General features: G+C 33.1%; 3 protein-coding genes and 1 non-coding gene across 4 annotated transcripts; 2 read left to right on the plus strand and 2 right to left on the minus strand.

Annotated features, from left to right (window-relative positions):
- Window positions 1–3,422: 3,422 nt before the first annotated feature.
- On the plus strand, window positions 3,423–9,893 carry LOC110634493 (kinesin-like protein KIN-14R). Its single transcript, XM_021783514.2, has 19 exons — window positions 3,423–3,840; window positions 4,238–4,536; window positions 4,656–4,827; window positions 4,934–5,004; window positions 5,091–5,274; window positions 5,667–5,776; window positions 5,889–5,988; window positions 6,077–6,163; window positions 6,433–6,609; window positions 6,709–6,982; window positions 7,322–7,483; window positions 7,563–7,778; window positions 7,859–7,896; window positions 8,045–8,208; window positions 8,331–8,582; window positions 8,673–8,738; window positions 8,878–8,952; window positions 9,052–9,120; window positions 9,309–9,893. The coding sequence occupies exons 1-19, from the start codon at window positions 3,621–3,623 to the stop codon at window positions 9,729–9,731; spliced, it is 3,159 nt and encodes a 1,052-aa protein (XP_021639206.1). The 5' UTR covers window positions 3,423–3,620; the 3' UTR covers window positions 9,732–9,893.
- Window positions 9,894–19,165: 9,272 nt separating this feature from the next.
- Window positions 19,166–19,855, minus strand: LOC110634495 (uncharacterized). The gene has a single exon (XM_058128631.1). The coding sequence runs from the start codon at window positions 19,853–19,855 to the stop codon at window positions 19,166–19,168; it is 690 nt and encodes a 229-aa protein (XP_057984614.1).
- Window positions 19,856–20,113: 258 nt separating this feature from the next.
- LOC131169408 (uncharacterized) lies at window positions 20,114–20,884 on the minus strand. Its single transcript, XM_058128632.1, has one exon. It carries the CDS (start codon window positions 20,882–20,884, stop codon window positions 20,114–20,116), a length of 771 nt encoding a protein of 256 aa, XP_057984615.1.
- On the plus strand, window positions 20,604–20,710 carry LOC131170193 (small nucleolar RNA R71). Its single transcript, XR_009141129.1, has one exon. It is a non-coding gene; the product is annotated as a small nucleolar RNA R71 (small nucleolar RNA).
- Window positions 20,885–21,951: the final 1,067 nt, after the last annotated feature.

Raw genomic sequence — 21,951 nt, forward strand, 5'->3', positions numbered from 1 at the left:
CAGAAAAAAATTTACGCTGAGTTAATATTGGATGTCAATTGTAGAGGCGGAATTGCCAAGAATATTGAAGCTAATAATTGACAACAAAACTTGGTTAGAAGGAAAACACCAAATTCACTAACCAATTTCAACAATCCCCCCTTGGATAACAATCCTCCCTAGTGCATTCTCAAGTTCATCAAACAAAAATGAGAGACTTATGAGAAAACATTTGAACTTTACACCTAGTTATATAGTATCATAGAGAAAATATGGTTAAATATTTATTTATTTAATTTATATATATAATTAATCAGGCTATTTCATATTAAATTAATTAAAATGTTGAATAATATATGTATCGACAGTATTAGGAGTGAGTACTATTCAGTTTGAACTAAATAAATCGAACCAAACTGCTTTAATTCGATAATTCTGTTCAGTTTTTAAAATAATTCAGTTCGGGTCGATTTGATTTTGCATTTTAAAAATTTCGATTATTTTAGTTCGATTCGGTTTTGGATAAAAAAATCAATTGATCGGAACCGAACAGAATTACTTTATTGATTTTACATTGATTTATTTTTATAGGGAATTTATGAATTATATGTAATTATATATATATATTATTTAATTTTAGCGATTAATGGTTATTAGGTTTAAACCTAAATCAAAATCAGACCAAATAAAATGAAAATCAAGTCTAAATTAAAAAATTTATCCAAACTCAAAAATCAATCAGGTCAAACAGAACCGAACAGAAATAGAGCAATTCGATTAGATTTGTCATTTATTTCGGTTTTTAAAATATAATAATTCACTTAATTCTATTTTGATGATTCAGTTCAATTCAATTCGATTTGAACCGAATACTCAGGTTTAGACACTATAACATGAGTGGCTTAAAGTGTTTAGGAGATTTTGTTTTAACTTTTGTGATGACATTTTTGCCCTTAGTTTTGTGAGTAATGATAACTGTGTATTTCTTTTTTTTCTTTTTTCCCTTACTGTTTAATACATATCGTATATTATATTAACTTTTCATTTTTTTTTTAATTTTATAATAATTTTTAATAATTTTTAGTTTTATATTAATTTTCATAAACAATTTGGATTGCATTATTTACGACTTAGCCATTCAAGCAAAAATTGTTTTAATTGTATTCTTGGTAGATTAGTTTTTCTAAAATACAATGTAGCATATAAGAGATTTATTGTTATAATAATGATAATAGCTAATAAAAATGCTTAATATTAATGAAATACATGCATATTAAATAAATTACATCAATAATATTAAGCCACATTATGATAATAATAAATAAATTTATTATTTATGTATAATCACCCTTAATTTTTTTTTCGATAGATAAAATACAGGCTCACACGATTAGTGGCAGCAACCCCAATGAGTCAAACGTGTTGATGGGTACCCGATCAGTCTGTTGAGTTTTTCTCAATTTTAGTAATATGCAGGCAAGGGTCCAGGAGGAGTGATTCTGGACATAGTAGTATAGAGACAAGATAGGAAACTCAATAGCTATGGAGTAAAGGGCCGTCAAGCACCAAAGGAGTCATAGATCTTCAAGGAGTAAGTTTACTTCAGGATGAAGGCTAATACAAGTAAGGAAAGGACAATTAGGATGAAAATAGGAAACAGGAGGGATTATATTTTTTAAAACATTTCTTGCACTCTGAAAGTGAAAAAGATGGTTGTGTGCATAAGCTTAGAGTTTTGGAGGGGTCATGGAGGGTGAGCTTCCAGGAGGAAAACTGTCTAGAGTAGGTATGAGAAAATTGGGTGTATTGGAGGAGTCGGCCATGAAGATAAGTGATAAGATAGAGACAGAGCTGATAAAGTGAATAGTATTGGGTCTTGAGAGGAGGTCTGGGATAAGGTTATGTTTTCTTTTAATATGCTGAGCCTTGAGTTTATATTTAGAAAACTAGTCCTTGAGTCTCAAAAGCTATGGTTCAGGAAGTGCCTTATTTTTTAAGTCTAAAATTCTTGGGAAAGAGGAGTTGTCCATCAGTACTGTAAAGTGGTGATCAATAAGATGAAGTTCGAACTTTTTGATGCCATATTTGACTGCAAGGATTTCTTTATAGAATGAGTGATAATGTTGTTCTGTAAGCTTGAACTGTCCACTAGCATAACCACAAATGTCTTTGTGACCATTATGAGATTCAATCAATAAGGCATCCCAGTGAATGTCACTAGCGTCAGTCTATAAAATTCTTTCACCGTGCCAGGAATCTTGAGAGGTGAAGGATGCTGGGCTTCTGCTTTAAGTGCTTTGACTGCTGCCATCTGTTCTGGTCCCCATGGTGGGACATTTTTTTTTAGCATTTTTGACAGTTGACTAGTGTGGACTGAGATATGTGGCAAGAATCGTCGGATATAATTCACTATTCTCAAAAACTATTGAAGTTGTTTGTTGGTTAGATTCTTATCAGGGAACTTGAGGAGTTCGACAGCGATATGTGGACCGGGCTAGTATTTGACATCTTTGAAATGCATACCCAAGAACTCAATCTCACAAACGGGGTAAATAACTCTTTTTCTCAAAGAGCATTATAAAGTGGGCTTGGACAATGGAATGGAACTGGGCTAATAACTATTTGTGGTTGTGGATATTTTCTGAAAAAGAAGAATATCATCAACGTAGATCAGGGTACTGTGCAAGATGGGTTCAAAAATACGGATCATGGTTTTTTAGAACAATGAGGGGGCTGTCTTGAGGCCAAAAGGCATTACAGTCTATTGGTATTGGACTGTAGGGATTCAAAAAGCTATTTTGAGCCTATCTGAAGGATGGATACCAAGTTGTTAAAATCTAGCTTTAAGGTCAAACTTGAAAAAGATATGGGCTTTGGAAAGTTGGGTAAACAGGACATCAGTTTTGGGTAATGAAAATTTGTCATCTTGGAGGAAGTGGTTAAGAGGTTTATAGTCAATGACTAGCATCTTTTTATTCCAAAGCCTTTCTGATCTTTTTTCAACGTAAAAGGCTTGGCAAGCTCGGGGTGAATTCGTGGGCTCAATGTGGCCTTGTTGTAACAATTGCTTGCACTTTGCTTAGGCTAAGGCTAGGTCAGGAGGAGTCATACCTAGGTGTGATGCTTTGGTGGGATTGACATCCTCATTTAATTTAAAGGGTAGATGGATAAAGAAAGCTTCGTTCTTCCAAGGAGAATGAGAGTAAATCAGTTCATGATTTTTTGATTCAACCGATTATATTAGTTTGAGTTTCAAAACTATAATAAAAAGGAGGGACAGACTTATAATAATATGCAGAAATATAATTAAAAAAATTCATAATTATTAAATATTAAAATAAAATAAAGGGTATTTAATCTAAACATAGAAAATATTAACTTTAGAATAAAGATTTATATAGTTGAAGTGGAATGGCCATTAAAGGAAATAAACTCTCCAACGGTACGTAGAATTCAAATTTGAACGTTCCCCGCCTACTCCACTCTCTGTACGCTACACAAAGAAATGCAAAAGACCTAAGATTTCCATTCTTCCCTCTTGTTCTAATTCTAAACGAATCTTTGTCGCAAGAAAGCTTTCTTTTCGATTGTACCTAAACTTGTTTCCCATTTCTCAAACGCCCCAAAAAGCTCTGATCTTTATGGATGATACCCAATTCAACAATCCGTACCAAGACCCAGAAACCCTATTCCCAAATTCCTCTGTTTCTGAGGTTTTTGAGTGGGGGAATGATGTCAAATTGGACGAAGAAAGTAAAGATTCCGTCATTGATGGAGATTGGGATTCCTTGGTTGATTCCATGCTTTGTGACTCAAATTCAAGACTAATCCCATCTGGGTTTGCTAGGTCGAATTGCACAGGTTTGTATTCCAGTCCAATATCATGTTATTTATGCTGCAAATTTCGCCTATTTTTCTTCTTCTTCTTCTTCTTCTTTTGATAAAGAAATGATGATTACGGAAGGAAATTAGGCAGCGAGTCTTCTATATTTACTTGATAAGGATTTGATATTTGAAAATAGAGAATCCTCATGAAAATATCCTCTTTAGTTGCATTTTTTAATGTTATATTTGATGACCTAGTTGTCTACTTTTCTACAGTTAAATAGATCAATAAATAAACCGTTCTGTCTTAGGATTATAGTCTGAGGTAGCAGCTTACTTTTGCAATTGATGTATAAGATTTTGTTAATTCTGGAGTTTCAACACTTTTAGGAAATATAATGGTTGCTAAAATCTTTACTGTTGTTTTTACCAGATGAAATTGTGATGTTTGTAAATGCTGGATGTGAAGCTTCAATTGAAGCAGATTCCACTGTCAAATTTCTGGGTGACACCAATTTTGAAGGAGGAAATGTTTTACGAACCAATGAGCTTATAAATGAGGCCGTAGATTACCCATTCATCTATCAGTCTGCAAGATTGGGTAACTTTTGTTATCGGTTCGATAATCTTCCTTCCGGAGGCTATCTTGTTGATCTTCATTTCGCAGAGATTATAAATACAAATGGGCCTAAGGGAATGAGAGTATTCAATGTATTCATGCAGGAAGAGAAGGCAAGTCAACTAAGTAAAATATACTTTGATTGCAAACTTTGGTCTTTCTTTTTTGGTCTTCTTTGAGAGGCATAAGAAAAATTGGTGCTTATAGTTTTCAATTTTGGGAAAAATGGCAGGTCTTAACAGAATTTGATATCTTTTCTGTTGTTGGAGCCAATAAGCCGTTGCAATTAGTTGAATCAATGGTCTCAGTGAAGGATGATGGAATACTTGTTATAAGATTTGAAGGGGTTATGGGAAGCCCAGTTGTTAGTGGAATTTGCGTAAGGAAAGCGCCTAAGGTGTCAGGTAACATTGTTATTAGTTATGTGGTTAAATTCATCCTTTAGGATCTCAAAATATCATAGCAGATTAAACAAAATTTCAAATTTTCCTCGCTTGTGAATGAGTACAGTTCCTTGCACGTCACAAGAACATCTCAAATGCAACAATTGTGCTGCTGAGATTGAAGTTTCATCAGATCAGGTTAGATATATATCTTATGTGAAAAAGATTTCAGCTTTGAAGCTTTTAAGTTGTTGCTTATTTGGTTTTCCATTTTGGACTAGCAGAAGAAACTCATGCGGACAAAAGCTACAGACAAATATGAAAAGAAGATACAAGAACTCATTACTGAGTGCCAGCGCAAGACAAATGAATGTCATGAGGCTTGGATGTCGTTGACTACGGCAAATGAACAGCTGGAGAAGACTAGAATGGAACTTGATAATAAGACCTTTGAGACCCGCTCTTTAGGTAATTCTGTGTGGCATTTACACTGTGCTGCAGTTATACATACTTTCTTGATTAGTCTAATTAATCCTGCCAATTTAGTTTCTTGGTTATTTTACTTAATAATTGAATGTATTGATTTGCAATGTTGAATATCCTGAGCTCAAATATGTTGTGAGCATTGAGAGTATCAGATGGAAGAGGATTCTTGGGTTGTAGTATCGTCATTGTAGCATTTGTTGCACCTTGCACAGGACCAGCTAAAAAATGTTTATAGGATACTGAGTATTGACTACAAGAGAATAAGCAATATTGTTTGCTGGTTTTCATTGTTTAAATCAGCTTCTTCCTAGGAATCACATCCTGGATAACGCTTAATTTAGTAATATAATTTCTGATATTTCCCTTTGTGACAGTTCAAACTATGGGGAAACAATCTGAAAATCTGAGGAATATTACCAGCATATATGAACGTGATAAAAAATACTGGGCAGCAGCAGTCAAGAATTTACAAGAAAAAATTAAAGTAATGACACCTCATTATAATTGATATATTAAAATTTATCTTCCTTATGTTCATTCTTTGTCCTAATTACTTTGTTTTTTGTCATATACATGTGTAATTGATTTATGTATAGATGATGAAGGAAGAGCAATGTCAGCTTTCTCGTGAGGCACATGAATGTGCTGGTTCTATACCTCAGTTGAATAACATGGTCACAGGAGTTAAGGCATTGGGTAAGTTTGAACTACACCAATAATAGTTGATAGGTTTTGCACTGGTATATTCCTGTGCATCTGCATGGCTTATAGAATCACTTTGCAGTTGCACAATGTGAAGATCTCAAGGCAAAGTATAGTGAAGAGCAAGCAAAGAGAAAGGAGCTGTATAACCAAATTCAGGAGGCTAAAGGCATGCCTTCTCTCTCTTTCCCTGAGCGATATACATATCTATGTAATAATCCTACTCCAATAGACCCAAATAACTTAAATTTGCGACATTCCCGTCGCAACCCATGCTGATGCTGTGCTAAATTTGCTTTGTTACAATTGCTAAGCCAAGACCAGACCCTTGAGTATTGTGGGACTTGTCTCAAAGTCTTGGGATGTTATAATCTATCTGCTCAATTATACAGGGGAAATTTTGAATTGAAACAAACATTTCTTTATATCAAATATCAGGAAATATCAGGGTTTTCTGCCGGTGTCGCCCATTAATTAAGGAGGAGATACCAGCTGGATATAAAATGGTTGTTGACTTTGAAGCAGCAAAGGATGGAGATCTTGGGATTCTAACTGGTGGCTCCACTAGAAAGACTTTTAAATTTGACAGGGTTTACACACCAAACGATAACCAAGGTATTCATGGAGCACTAACATTTGGTTGACACACGGTTAGCATTTCCCATATGACATGCACATTAAACCTTTTTTTTATTTGTCTAATTGTCTTGATAGTTGATGTATTTGCGGATGCCTCGCCACTGGTCATCTCAGTGCTAGATGGGTACAATGTTTGTATATTTGCATATGGTCAAACGGGAACAGGAAAGACGTTTACAATGGAGGGCACTGAGCAAAACAGGGGAGTCAATTATCGAACTCTTGAGCAATTATTTAAAATTTCCAAGGAAAGGAGTGAAACTTTCACGTACAGTTTATCTGTTAGTGTGCTTGAAGTCTATAATGAGCAAATCAGGGACTTGTTGGCTACATCTCCAACATCAAAGAAGTAAGTTACTGTAGTTCTGTACATGTACAACTTGTTGCTGAGCTTAATTGAGCTGCTAAACCTTTGGAAGTTTACATGAGTTTGTGAAAGGAGTGATTGTCCGTTAATATTATGGAATCAATCAAGTATATTTATAACCAAAAGTGTTTGAATAGTTCAAGGTTTTATAACCAAAAGTGTTTGAATAGTTCAAGGTTTCTTATGATTGTAACAATTTGTGTACGATTAAAATATATTAATCTGACATAAACGCTATTAGCATTGAAAAAGGTGACGTTGTTTGGCAAAATTGCATGAGAACACGAAGTCCACTGAATTCTCTTTTTTGTGCATTGACAGGTTGGAGATCAAACAATCTTCTGAAGGGTCCCATCATGTTCCCGGCATTGTAGAAGCTAAAGTTGATAACTTGAAGGAAGTGTGGAATGTACTGCAGGCTGGAAGCAATGCTCGATCTGTTGGATCCAATAATGTCAATGAACACAGCAGTCGGTCTCACTGGTATCAAGCTCTGTTATTTTCCTTCATTTTGCTTAACCATTAGAAACTTCCTCCTCATTTTGCTTCCCCATTTGATCAGTATGCTATGTGTAATGGTAAAAGCAAAGAACTTGATGAATGGTGAATGCACCAAGAGCAAGCTTTGGCTTGTAGATCTGGCAGGCAGTGAGAGGCTGGCAAAAACTGATGTGCAAGGGGAACGGCTTAAGGAAGCTCAAAATATTAACAGATCCCTTTCCGCTCTTGGAGATGTTATATATGCTTTAGCAACTAAAAGTAGTCATATTCCATACAGGTTTACACTGACTTTTCCATTATGTTTTTCCCTCAGAATTATTATACTTGGTTGTAACAATTTCTGCTATTTGGTTTCAGGAACTCTAAGTTGACACATCTACTTCAAGATTCCTTAGGTAAATGACTAATGTTGTAAGAGGTTTCCATACTTTTGAAGGAGTATTAGTTCAGGCTTTGTGTTCATATTGGATATGTTGCAAAGTTAGCCTTTAAATTTGAGATGTTTAAGTCAGCCATTTTAAACATATCATATGTGTGTTGCAGGGGGTGACTCCAAAACTTTGATGTTTGTGCAAATTAGCCCCTCAGAGCAGGACTTGAGTGAGACTCTGAGTTCGTTAAATTTTGCAACTAGGGTTCGAGGGATTGAGTTGGGCCCTGCAAAGAAGCAAATTGATACAAGTGAGCTTCAGAAGATGAAAGCAATGGTGGGTTTGGTGATTTAGAATTGGTGCAATTTTTCAGTTTCCATTTTATAATACTATTTTCTCTCCTTATGATTAATTTATTTGGTATAAAAATTATTATTGTTCTTTTTCTCCCTGTGAAGCTTGATAAAGTAAGGCAGGAATCCAAATCCAAAGATGAACTGTTAAGGAAGACAGAAGAGAGCTTACAAAACCTGGAGAGCAAGGCAAGGGGCAAAGACCATATTTACAAAAACCAGCTAGAGAGGATCAAAGAACTTGAAGGCCAACTTGAACTGAAGTCTAACTTGTATAGCCAGTCAGAGAAGCAAGTCTCACAACTTTCAGATAAATTGAAGGGGAGGGAAGAGATTTGCAATGCTCTCCACCAAAAGGTTGCCTTCAACTTGGTTTATTATTGATGTAGTTTTTATATCTGCTACTTTAATTTTTCCTAAATAATCAAAGCTTACTATCTGGTGAAGGTCAAGGAACTAGAGAACAAGGTTAGAGAGCGACAGCAGTCAGATTCTGCTGCTTTTCAGCAGAAGGTTGGCGTCTCATGCATTAAGCTATTTTGAAATAAGTGATTTTTTAGAATTTATGCTTTGTAAGTTTCACTTAGCTTTTTCTATAGCTGCAATTAGATTAAAAGGAAAGCGTTATTCACTACTTTTTCACTTCAAACAGGTTAAGGAACTTGAGAACAAGCTGAAAGAGCAAGCACGAGAGTCTGAATTTCATTCCCTCACACTTCAAAATAAGGTTTGTAAAGGATTTATTAGCATTTTTTCTTCAATGGGGAACTGAGAATCGATTTTATCATGCATGGTTTACATTTTCAGCTGCCTGTCCTTTTTCTAGGTTAAGGAGCTAGAGAGAACATTGATGGATCATGAACATAACTCGGAGACCGTGTTACTTCAGCAAAAGGTTACATGTCAACATTTTCAGCTATATGATTAATAATCTCTATTAGAATCGTGCATATTATTGTTATTTTACATTACTGCATGAATGGTTTAAAGAATCTCTATTTTATACAAGGTTTTTGGTGGTTCTATTTGTGTTTTACAATGAATTGAAAATGAATGTTATATTTATTGACTTTGTTATGACAGATTAAGGAGCTAGAAGACAAGCTGAGAGAACAAGAAAAGCAATTACAGTGTATGCAAAATCAAGATTTTCCTGGTATAATAAGGGCCACACCTAATGCAGGAAAAACCTGCATGAGAGATGATGAATTCCTGAGGAGTTCATCAAGTTATGTCCTGAGGAGTTCAAACTCAATTAACTGTCCATCAAGTCATGGCTCTGCACTGCCAAAAGGAAATGATACTCTCGTCCATGAGTCAAGGAAGAAAAGACAATACAGAAGTGGAGAAATAGAGAACAATCCGCCTAAAATTGCTAGGGTTATGAGAACAGCAAAGCCAGTGACAGTTGCTGCTCCAGGGCCATTGACTCACAAGAGAATTAAAAGAGATCAGGGACAAGGAATTAAGGAGAGGGATGCTAAGAAAAAGATTTGGTCTAGATAGCATAATATTATTCAACCGAAACTTGTCTTTTTTTTTTTTTTTCTTCTTTATGATACATATGTATTAATATTTTATCCTCAAAAAATATAGTTCTCTCTGCGCTTAGCGTGAATGAAAATTACATTTTTAAGCCAATAGAAATGAAATTAAAATTCCTTTATATTTTAAAAATTTAAAATTCCTCCAAACTAGCTTTGTTATTTTAATCGATCACACACTATGGATGCATTAATTTGACAACGCATAAAATTTTCATTCTTCCTGTAGAATTTTTCTCACGTAAACTCAGTCTATCATAAGTCTAAGATATAATATGTATAGTTGAATCTATTTATTAAATATGTGGATTTCACATAAATTTCCTCTTGCTATATACCACAATTAGGGAATTGTGCACTTGGTTATTAATAATTTTAATATATAAATAAATTTAATTTTCATATTTTTTTTAATTTTAGTGTATGAAAATTGTAACAACCCAATTTTTCTAATAAATATATTTTATTTTTCTTTTATTGACCTGATAATCTATTGATATTTTATTCATGAATTTAAATTAATATTTTCACAATGGTAATTTTTGTTAAATGGGTGTCCTTTTGTTTTTCATATATTATTATTATTATTATTATTATTATTATTATTATTATTATTATCATCATTGTTGTTTTAACTTGAAAGCTAAAATTTCAAAGAATTAAAAATTTGGACTTAAGTGAATAACTCATGAAACTTTAGGGACTAGCTATGTAATTAAAAGATGAAAAAAAAAACAAAACCAGAAAATAAAAAACGTAGCAGCAGCGCCCCCCCCCCCTTCCATGTATCCTTTCCCGATTTCCCCCTTCCCATTCTTTTCTTTCCCTTCTCTTTCGGCAAGAGCCCAAGCCGGTCGGCAGGACAACCACCCAGTGGCCACCGGAGCTGCTCTAGATGGCGAGAGGTGGCGGCAGCGCAGGTCGACGAGAAAGAGAGAGAGAGAGAGCAAGCGCTTGAGTGAGTTGGAGGCCAACTCCGGCCATTGTGCTGTCGGACGGAGGTGGAAGACGTCGGCGAACCTTCCTGGACGGTAAGGACCCCAGTTCCAGGCCAAGCATGCCGGAATCCATAGAGTTTTTTGGCAAGATCAGGAGGAGAGAGAAAATATTGGGAAGCTAGCATTCTGGCCATTTTTCTAGCGATTCGACCGTTGGATCAGAAATTTGAGACCACCGATGGTCTTGGAATGGTGAAATCTTCGAGATAAGACTAGTCCCGCTCCGATTGGACATCGTTTGAAAAAGGCGATAATCGAACGATCCAGATCGTTTGGTGAGATTTTTACACTTTTTCGATTTACAAAATTTAAAAATAATTTTATGATAATTATTAACACAATTTGGATTTAATTTAGGTGCAATCGGATCGAGGATAGCTCACCGGCATTGGGATCGCATTTTCAGCCAGATCCGGCTGAACGTAATCGATATTATAGTCAATCCTAGCATTTTCAGACATTCTGAACGTATTCCAGGTGTCAGAATTGGCATAGGTAAACCCGAACTCCAAGTTGCTTATTTTCGGCTAATACCGATTTAGAATAAAATTCATAAAATATTCGTGGATGATCAGAAAATTATAAGTCTTTTTGCAATAGCCTTATAATATTATTAAGGACTGTGAGAAAAAATTTTAGAATTTTTAGAGCTCGTTTGGACAGTTTTTGCAAAAGGGCTAATTATAGGGGCTAAATTGTAATTTTTCAAATTGTGGTTGTTAACTGTTTGGGTGGGCCCAGGAGGGGCCTTGTGATGTGATTGAGTTTTGATTGTGTGATTGACAGATATAGAAGTGTATTTTGAAGCCTTTTATAGATTGGGTAGGTCCTAGGTATAGGGGAGACTCTACCGAATTTTCGGCACAAATTGAGATGTGTTTGCCTCTTTAAAATTTATTTTTATTTGAATTAGCACTAATAAATTCACAATAAAATTATGTAGGTAATTAGGATCAACTATCTTTCTTCACCCAACCTCTATAGTCGTCTCTGGTGTACTGTGAGTAAAATATTAATTTTAATTATAATTTCGATATTATTATATGTTCAAGCATGCCCATGCATCACTTATAAATATATATCTGTGTAGTTAAATACTAGGCACTTTTTATATTGCATTCATAATTAATGAAGTGCCATGGATGTTATTTGTGGTAATTTGGAGCAGTGTGTGTGCGTTGACGTGCGTGTGGTATGGTATTGGATAAGGATGCGTAAACACTGCTTGAGAGACACACACTTGGACCCAGTCCTCTATGGATAAGTCAGGGTAGACACGGCTTGAGAGACACTCGCTAGGGCCCTGCATTTGGTTTATTAAGCGAAAGTCCGGCTTGAGAGACACTCACTGGTAGAGGTTGGATTAAGAGAGCTGTATAGGGGATCAGTTCTCATATATATACTGTTTGAACAGTATTGGGTGTGTGAGTGCTCCAAATTGCCTTTTTACTATTATGATGTAATTTGTATGAAATTTATGATGATGTTGCATTCCATTCCTTAGGATGCATTAGCTTTAGATAGCTATAGAAATTGTGGTTAGAATTAGTAGTTTACTCTCTGAGTAGAACGCTCACTCTTGTTCACTCTATTTTTTCAGGCTACAGAAGGAGACCTTTTTGAGAATAACCTGTTTCTTTTCTCGCAGGTTATCAATAATTACTGAATTTTATTATTATTCTCTAAATTTGAAATTTAGAACTCTGCATGTATTAGCAATAGTATAGACCCTATTAGAAATTGTGAATTTAAATTCTTGAGGTTAATAAATAGAGATTTATATGATACTTAAACAATTTATAAATGATGTAACTGGGTTGAGCTGGACTCCCTTAATTTGAGTTTCTGATAATTATTGGGTTAAGTTGGCCCGAAATAAAATTATAATATTTTAATTTAAATTATTTTTATATGCATGTAGAGCCTAAATTATGGGTCTGGTCATGGGTTTGGGAACAGTAAGGCTTACTACGGGCCTTGGGGGCTTATGCTGAACCAGATCCTAGTGCCGGTTCGGCCTATAGGTTGGGTCATGACAGAAATTAAATAATATCTTAATTTTTTTATTAATTATTTCATATTTTATTTTTTTATATATTTTATTTTTTATTAATTAAATATTTCATATTGTTATTAATTTTTTTTATCTCTCAAATTTTTTATAAAAATTTCATAATAAAAATAATAAAAACATAGTAATATAATCGAAACATTATTTAAAGATATAGTTACTTTTTATATATTTTATTTTTTATTAATTTTTTTATCTATTAAATTTTTTAATAAAGGTTTTATAATAAAAATATAAAAATATAATAATATAATAGGAATATTGCTTAAAATGTAGAATCCTTTAAAGTTGATTCAACCATATTATTCTTTTTTTCATTTTAAATATCAAAATTGTGTTCTATAATTGAAAAAATAAAAGAGAATTAAAATGGAGAAATGTCACATGACAATACCATAAGAGAAAATGTCACATAACAATATCATAAGAATACTTTTCTCTTATATATATATATATATATATATATATATATATATATATATATTTACGATTATAATTAAGCTTATTAATTGAGTCAACCTGAATCAACGAGAGGAGAGTTTCGCTATCAAATCTATTTGGTAAGGATAAATTTATTTATAGGCTGGGGGATTTGCCCAACTTATCTCTAAAAAAAACAAGTTAATCAATGAACTTTAGTTAAGTGGTAAAGAATTATCTATAAGGGTGCATTTGGTATGGGGTTAATAAAGGTTAATAATTAACCTTTGTAATTTTTAATGCAGTTTGGATGCTTTAAAGTGAATAGGTTAATTTTTAACCTCATTAACATTTAACCTCTTTTTAGGGGTTAAATGTTAACTATGGGGTGGGTAGGTTAGCAGAAGCTAAATACACTATTTATATATCACTTCCCTATTTCTTCTCAACTTGTTTTATTTTTTGGTCCTTTTATCTCCAAAAGCTCTTCGTCTTCTACAATAACAAGAAGGTGCGATTTTTTTTTTCAATCACACGAGCAAGACTATATATGGATTTCTATCTTATTTATTCCATTATGAGTTGCAAAAAAATTATATATATATTAAGGGATGTTTCTTTTCGTACTGATGATTCTTTTCGCACTGAACCATATATGGGTTTTCGTTGATGATTTTTTTTGTACTGTACCATTATATGAGTGATGGGTACTCCGCAAGTATACGGGTCGTTCAAGTAGTAAATAAAAGATATCGCTCCACAGAGATTTATTGTTTGAGTACCAAACTATAAAAGTCACGATTATTTGGGCTATCAATAATTTGTGCCAAAAATAGAGTAAGAGATGCAGCAAATTAAATTGAGAAAATAAGGAAATTATAATAAATTAAGCAATTAAAATTCTAAACGCTATACTAATTTACTAAAATTTCAGCAAGTGACAAAAGATTTAATTAATTAATGGTAAAAATTGATTTCAGAGTTGAGGTTCATGAAGTAAATTTCATTGGGATTTGGATAGGCAAAACCAAGATTAAGGAAAATACAAGTTTGAAGGAAGTTGATTCTGATTTCTTTTAATTTCTCTTTCAAGCAAACTAAAGAGTATTTTAAAGGAAACTAAACCCCATTCTCATGCTATGTTTAATCACCCAAAACCCTTTAAGCACTTTAATCAACTAGAAATTTCTCTTAACCCACTAGTTTATTTCTAACACTAGGTGATTAAGTTCATTATCTTGATTATCTATTATAGATTTTCACCTCTCGGTCATTCAATCTAAGATTAAGAACAAAACCCAAAGGGTACCAGCAATGGGTATGTAAATAAGCACACAAGATAAGTATAAAAACTTATATATACTAAAATCTGATTAAAACCAATCCAAATCCATAAATAAAACTTAAATCTTTTTTCCCAACTTTGAAATTTTAAGTATCTACTCACTCATGCTTATATTTACAAGTAGTAAATATGAAAAAGAGCAAGAAAACATGAAAATAAGACTAAAAATAAAAGAATCCAGAAGAAGAAGATCTAAATATCTGAAAATGAAAGCTGGAAATGTTACTCTGCAGGTGTTCTTCCTCCAAAAATGGTGTGATTCCTTCTTTCCTTCCTCTTTTGATTTTTCTCTCTCTTTCTCCTTATTGTAAAAATGAGAATATGATGCTTATATATCTCCTCAAGGTTTGCTCTAAAAATAGTCTCTAAAGAGATAAAGACAAAAGGTGTGAAAAAAGAAAATTTTTCCATATCAGCAAATCTGCCAGCGCCATCCCATATGCCTTATGTTGATTTAAGTTATTTTCAACTTGCCTCATGTTGATTCGGAGGAGGAGCCTTTAGATTCTGCACGACCAGTTACACGGGGCATGTTGAAGCCCTTGAAACTTTCGGCATATTTTATTCCAAAATCTCTGTCCACACGACCTAGTGTTGAATTTACATGCCACATGTGGATTCTAGCTGGCTGACTCTTTTTTTCACACGACCTTTAACACGGGACATGTTGAAGCCCTTGAAAATCTCGGCTGATCTTCTTCTTTAAGCAAATTTTCTTCATTTTTCACACTACTTTAAGCTTCCAAATCACTTTGAATTTCTTCTATATGGACCTTTTTGCCTTTAAACCTTATTAAAACCTATCAAAAACATTAAAATTCCAAAAATCAAATATAATGAAACTAAAATTAACAAATTAACTAAAATAAGCATTAAAAACATAAAATTACTAAACTAAAAAGGGCAAAATGGATGCAAAACTACCCTAAAATTCTTATATAAAATTGGTTTATCAAATTCCCCCAAACTCAAACCTTTGCTTGTCCTCAAGCAAATTAAAAATAATTATATGCAATTGGGGTACCTCTTTTTCTTAAATTCATGAAAATCACTCACCAAAGCTCTCAAACTTACCTCTAGCCACCAACAAACCATATACCAACCTTCAAGGTATAAGGAATTCAATTCTCACCAAAGTTATCACCGCTTAGCCTCAGATCAATTATTCATTCCATCAAACCCAAACCAATCAATTACATAGAGAAATCATGCTCAAATAGGCTCTAAAACAATCCATAAACTAAAGTGTCTCAAATGATGATCGAAATAGTTAAATGGAGGAATAATGTGCCAATCACATTGGCAAACCAACTATTCCAATCTCCACTAATATAGCAAAATACTATCAAAAGATCAAAAGGACTTTTAATGGTTGTAATGGGGCTAAAGGGTAATAATGTGGCTAACAAATAAAATGTAAAAGGAAAGCAAAACATAAGAATAATTAAATTGTTAAAAAGATTAAGATATACTTTTCTTTTATTTTTATTTTTATTTTATTTTATTATTTATTTTTTTTTTTGAATCAAATGGGAGGAACAACTTTACAATAAATCACCAATGCTAGCATATAACTTTTTGAACTCTTTAAGGGACTACATAAATAACATTGAATTTTGCATTGCAATTGTCTCTTTTTAATCCACCCCCAAACTCATTTCTTTATGTACTTGGGTGGTAAATAGTTTCTATAACATGATATGATTGCTAGCCAATTTTACTTTAGTACTTCTCCCATTTAATTATTATATACTTCTCTCACTTTTTTTTTAAAGGTATCTATCACTTAAACAAATTATTCTCATAAAGGGTAGGTAAGTGTTTAGGTTTATGGCTAGGTAGATTATGGGTACTAAGGAAATAAGGGGTATAAATGAATGTACAAATTGGTTTCAAAAGGAAATTTTAAAGTGGGGTTGGTTAAGGCTAAAAATATGGATTTAAAATTAAAAGAATGCCTTGATCATTTCTCTTTCAAGTGAAAACTAAGATTTCCTCTCGAAAGGTCTAGAAGGCTTGTTCTACGATTGGTGAGAAACAATTAGTTATTTCTTACTCTAGAGTTTTCTTTAAGCACTCAAAACTCAATGTAATTAATTAGGTGGCCCTTGGCTAAGAAGATATAAACTTAGATAAGAATCTTATAGCCTTATACCAATCCAGAACTTTCAATCCATCAAACCCATCTAGAGGAAAGCTCAATTGCTTTTAAAAATGATTCTCAATCTTCTAAGAATTAGGTAGAAATTTATTATTATTTTTTGTATGCATGATTCCTAAAATAAATGCAAAACTTAAGTAATAAAAAAAATGAAATAAAAACTATATATAATCTATATGATATCTATATGCAAGTGTATATATTTACATGGTGTAGGTGTATGACGTATGTGAACTAAGTAACTAAGTATAAATAAAATGGAATTTAAGTAATGCAAATAAAAAGGATTAAAAATTTTACCCTCCCCTAAACTCAAATGAGACATTGTCCTTAATGTCTAAAATGAATGTAAAGATGGACAAACAGTGAATAAACTAATCAGCTCATACAGTATGTACAATTTGGAATTAAAGCTAAATAAGAACAATTAATTCAAAATTAAGCTCAAAATAATATGAACAATGTAGCTTAAAGAAAATATGTGCAAAAGTATCCCAATTATATCAAATTAAATAGAAGTGAGTGAGGTGAAAAAGGGAAAAGTGAATTGGAAAATTTTAGAGTTTAGGTTTTTAGGTGAACATGTGCGCTGATTGAGTAACATGAGGCATGTTGAAGTAAAGGTAAATTGGCATGCCCTGTGCTCAATGCTGATCAACTAACACTGGGTACCAACATGGGGTATGTCATGCTCCCGGAAAATTTCGGTGGGTTTCAAAAATTTTGCAATTTTAAGCAATTCAAATAGCTCACATGATTACATAACCCTTAGTATGAGGCATGTCAGACTCATTGTTATTAGACCTGATATAAAACTCAAGATTTCACTCTAAAAATCCAAAATTCTAAAAGTACTCTATCAAAGAACAACCAAATCAGTATGAATTATTGCCCAAAACACTTCAAAATAGATTTCAACCATAGTTCACACCTCAAAACACAAAAGTTTAAGTCAATATCATATATTGTCAACTCATATGCTCATACCATCAAAGCATATTCAATATATCCAATAAAAGTCAAGAAAGTACTGTTCACATGATATATAGCAAACTCAATCTTTAATGCATGCTTGACACTCAAAATAACAAAAATCAATACCTTAATACTTTATATTAAATTTCCACCAAATTAACACTTCAAAACACATATATCAACAAAACTTCCTCATTTCATCAAAGTATATTCAACCTAATAGCAATTTGGCATTAAAGAAAAAATATTATTCACAATGAGATAAAAGTGCAGAATACTTTCCCAAATAGCAATTACCCTTCTTTTTTGCAACATATTACTAACTCCAAATTATAGCAATCATCCCTTCAAGATTAACAAGTTTAAAATAAGCTAAATTGGCCAAACTAACACATAAACATAGCTAGAACACTGAAATAAGCCAAATTAAATACAAACATGTTAAGCATCATTGCACAATCCTAGAGCAAAATTTAATCCTTATCATCAATTTCTCTCAACTAAATTTTCTGATTTCATTCTAGCTCAAGCAATACATCATCATGGAAAAAAAAAATTTACTATTTACCAACAAATTAAAAGAAACATAGAAAACTTCCCCTAAATCAGCAACATAGTTTTCTTTGCAGCATTTTTCAAAACATCCAATTTTTGCATTTCGCCTACAAACCAAAAATTAGAAAAATATCAAAATTTGAGTTATAAGGGATGACATAAGAAAAAGAAAATTAACAAACTACTAAAAATTAACTTGGGTTGCCACCCAAGAAGCGCTAATTTAAGGTCATTAACTTGATCCCTTTTCAGTTCATGGTGGTTGGAATTGGAAAGTGTTGCCTCCCTTCTCAATAGGTGATGCAATAAATTTGTACTTTAACTTTTTCCTATTTACTATGAAAGCACATGTTGCTTTGTTTAGAATCCCAACCACACCTTGCAAATTACTCTTACAAACTTGAGATGAACCTTCTGCTTTGAGTTGTTTAGATGGAGCCTTAAGTTTTACTCTTGGAGTTTCATTCTTGTCAAAAGGAAGTGGCAAAGGAGACTTTTTCTTTTGCATTGTATGCTAATTATACTGAGAATGAAGAGTAATTTGACTTCCCTCCAACTTAATATTTTCCATTCCAGTATCATTTTTTATAACATTCACTCTATAGCAAGAATTTACCATAGTTGATTCCTTGGAATCTTGGAATAAACTGAATTCTATTTCCTCTTCTCCAACTTTCAACTTCAATTTCCCATTCTTCACATCTATATTAGCTCCTGTAGTAGCTAAAAATGGTATTCCAAGTATGATGGGTGTTCTTACATCCTCCTCCATCTCTAGAACCACAAAATCCACATGAATAAAAAATTTTCTAACCTTCAATGGCACATTCTCTAAAATTCCCACTGGATATTTGATAGATCTATCAGCCAATTACAAAGAAATGGTGGTGGGCTTCAAATCTCCTACCTTCAACTTTTCACATATAGATAGTGATATTAAAGTTACACTAGCTCCAAGATCACACAATGCTTTATTAATACTAGTATCCCCAATATGACAACGAATAGAGAAACTTCCTGGATCCTTCAATTTCGGCGGGAGCTTATTCTGCAATAGAGCACTACACTCCTCTATTAATGCCACAATTTCATAATTTTCTAGTCTCTTTTTATTTGACAAAATTTCTTTCAGGAACTTAGCATATGAAGGCATTTGAGAAATTGCATCTGCAAATGGAATGTTAATGTATAATTTCTTCAAAACTTCTAAAAATTTCTCAAACTGCTTATTTAGCTTTGCTTTCTGAAACCTCTGAGGATATGACAATGGTGGCTTGTATGGTGGTGGAGACATATACTTTTCCTCTTTTTCTTTTTCAACTTCTTTCTTCTTGTTTGCTTCCTCATTAACTTCATCATGATTTGAAGTGGATTCATTCTTGTCTTCATCTTCTTTCTTCTTTTCCTCTTCTACCTCATCTCTCTTTTCATCTCCCACAATCTTCCCACTCCTTAGGATCACTGCCTTGCAATGTTCTCTAGGATTCTCTGGTTGACTTGGAAGTTTTCCTTGTGCTTTGCTAGAAGAATTTGCTTGTTGAGCTATTTGGTTTTCCAACATCCTGTTATGAGTGGCAAGCTAGTCTATCCTTGAAGTTAATTGTTGAATCATTTCTCCTTGTTTTTGTTGAGCAGCTAAGAAATTCTCCATCATAGACTTCAAAATTGAATCTTGGTCTGAAGACTGAACTGTTGGTTGTGGAACAGATGCATTTTGATTCCTTTGTGGTGGAAATCCAAGTGTTACTCTGTTTTGCTAAAAACTCTGCTGTTGCTACTGGAAATTAGGAGATTGTTAATAATTCTGCTGCTGCTGTCCTTATCGACCTCCCCAAGAAAAGTTAGGGTGATTTCTCCATGCTGGATTATATGTAGCAGAAAAAGGATTACCAACTAGTTTCTGATTGTAATTCCCAACAAAATCAACTTTCTCATTTCCAAATTCTTGCCCATAAGAAGGAGAATTATTGATATAATGCATATTTCCTTCACCAACATCTTCTACATGACTAGATCCTCTAATTAAAGAATCAACCTTCATGCTTAACTTATCCATTTTTCTCGTTAAAGCATCAAATTTGGCATTGAACATACTCATGGCATCTAACTCATATACACCAGCGGATGGCTTCTTCATTTCATTTCTTTCATAGCTCCATTGATAATTGTTGTAAGCAATTTTATCCAATACTGAATAAGCTTCTTCTTCTGACTTCTCCATAAGATCACCTCCTGAAGATGCATCAATTTTACTTCTAATTGCTGGAGAAACACCATTATAAAAATGCTGAACTAGCATCCATTTAGGGATTCCATGATGTGGACATTTCCTTTGAAGATCCTTGTATCTCTCCCAAGCTTCATAAAGACTCTCATCATCCCTTGGTCTGAAAGAAATTAATTCATTTCTCAATTTTACAGTCTTGCTAGGAGGAAAATATTGAGCCAAAAAAGCTTGTGACAACTCATCCCAAGTAGTTATTGAACCCGGAGGTAGTGAATGCAACCACTCCCTAGCACGATTCTTCAAAGAAAAAGGAAATAATCTCAACCAGATGGCATCATTTGACACTCTATTTATCTTCAGCATGTCACTAATTTCAGGAAAATGTGCAAGGTGCACATGTGGACTCTCAGTAGGACCTCCCCCAAATTGTGATTGTTAAACCATTTGACAAAGTGAGGGCTTCCACTCTAAGCCTTGTAATACTTGGTCTAAAATCTTCAAAACTAGGAAAAGCATGATCCTTAATTGATATGTTGTTGTTATTTGCCATAACTTCTATCACTTGTTGCTCTTGTTGTTGTTCTTGCTGTCTTTGAATTTTGAGTTTAGCTTTTCTTCTTTTAGACTCTGCTCTTAAAGCTTTAGCTGTCTTTTCAATCTCAGGATCAGAAATTAAATCAATTTATGCACTTTTTGTCCTTCTCATATAAAAGATATGTACCTAAAAAACCAAAACAAGAAAATTTCAAAGTAAAATGATAAAGAAGAGAAATTAAAATAAAAATAAAGTGCCCAAATTAACCAAACAATCAATCGTCTAATATTAAACAAAAACAAGTCCCTGGCAACGGTGCCAAAAACTTGATGCGTACTCCACAAGTATACGGGTCGTTCAAGTAGTAAAGAAAAGATATCATCCCACAGAGATTTATTTTTTGAGTACCAAACTATAAAAGTCACGATTATTTGGGCTATCAATAATTTGTGCCAAAAATAGAGTAAGAGATGCAGCAAATTAAATTGGAAAAATAAGTAAATTATAATGAATTAAGCAATTAAAATTTTAAGCGCTGTACTAATTTACTAAAATTTCAGTAAGTAATAAAAGATTTAATTAATTAATGGTAAAAATTGATTCCAGAGTTGAGGTTTATGAAGTAAATTTCATTGGAATTTGAATAGGCAAAACCAAAATTAATGGAAATACAAGTTTTAAGGAAGTTGATTCTGATTTCCTTTAATTTCTCTTTCAAGCAAACTAAAGAGTATTTTAAAGGAAACTAAACCCATTCTCATGCGATGTTTAATTACCCAAAACCCTTTAAGCACTTTAATCAACTTGAAATTCCTCTTAACCCACTAGTTTATTTCTAACACTAGGTGATTAAGTTCATTATCTTGATTATCTATCATAGATTTTCACCTCTCGG

This window comes from Hevea brasiliensis, chromosome 10, assembly GCF_030052815.1.
Source record: "Hevea brasiliensis isolate MT/VB/25A 57/8 chromosome 10, ASM3005281v1, whole genome shotgun sequence".
Lineage (NCBI taxonomy): Eukaryota > Viridiplantae > Streptophyta > Magnoliopsida > Malpighiales > Euphorbiaceae > Hevea > Hevea brasiliensis.

Excerpts from the sequence above, each read along its gene's own strand:
- LOC110634493 (XM_021783514.2), top strand. The coding sequence starts at position 3,621 with ATGGATGATACCCAATTCAACAATCCGTACCAAGACCCAGAAACCCTA. Across the intron at positions 8,739-8,877 it reads CTGCTGCTTTTCAGCAGAAG|GTTAAGGAACTTGAGAACAA; the intron begins GTTGGCGTCTCA and ends CACTTCAAACAG. Across the intron at positions 9,121-9,308 it reads CCGTGTTACTTCAGCAAAAG|ATTAAGGAGCTAGAAGACAA; the intron begins GTTACATGTCAA and ends TTGTTATGACAG.
- LOC131169408 (XM_058128632.1), bottom strand. The coding sequence starts at position 20,884 with ATGCTGAAGATAAATAGAGTGTCAAATGATGCCATCTGGTTGAGATTA.
- LOC110634495 (XM_058128631.1), bottom strand. The coding sequence starts at position 19,855 with ATGTTGGAAAACCAAATAGCTCAACAAGCAAATTCTTCTAGCAAAGCA.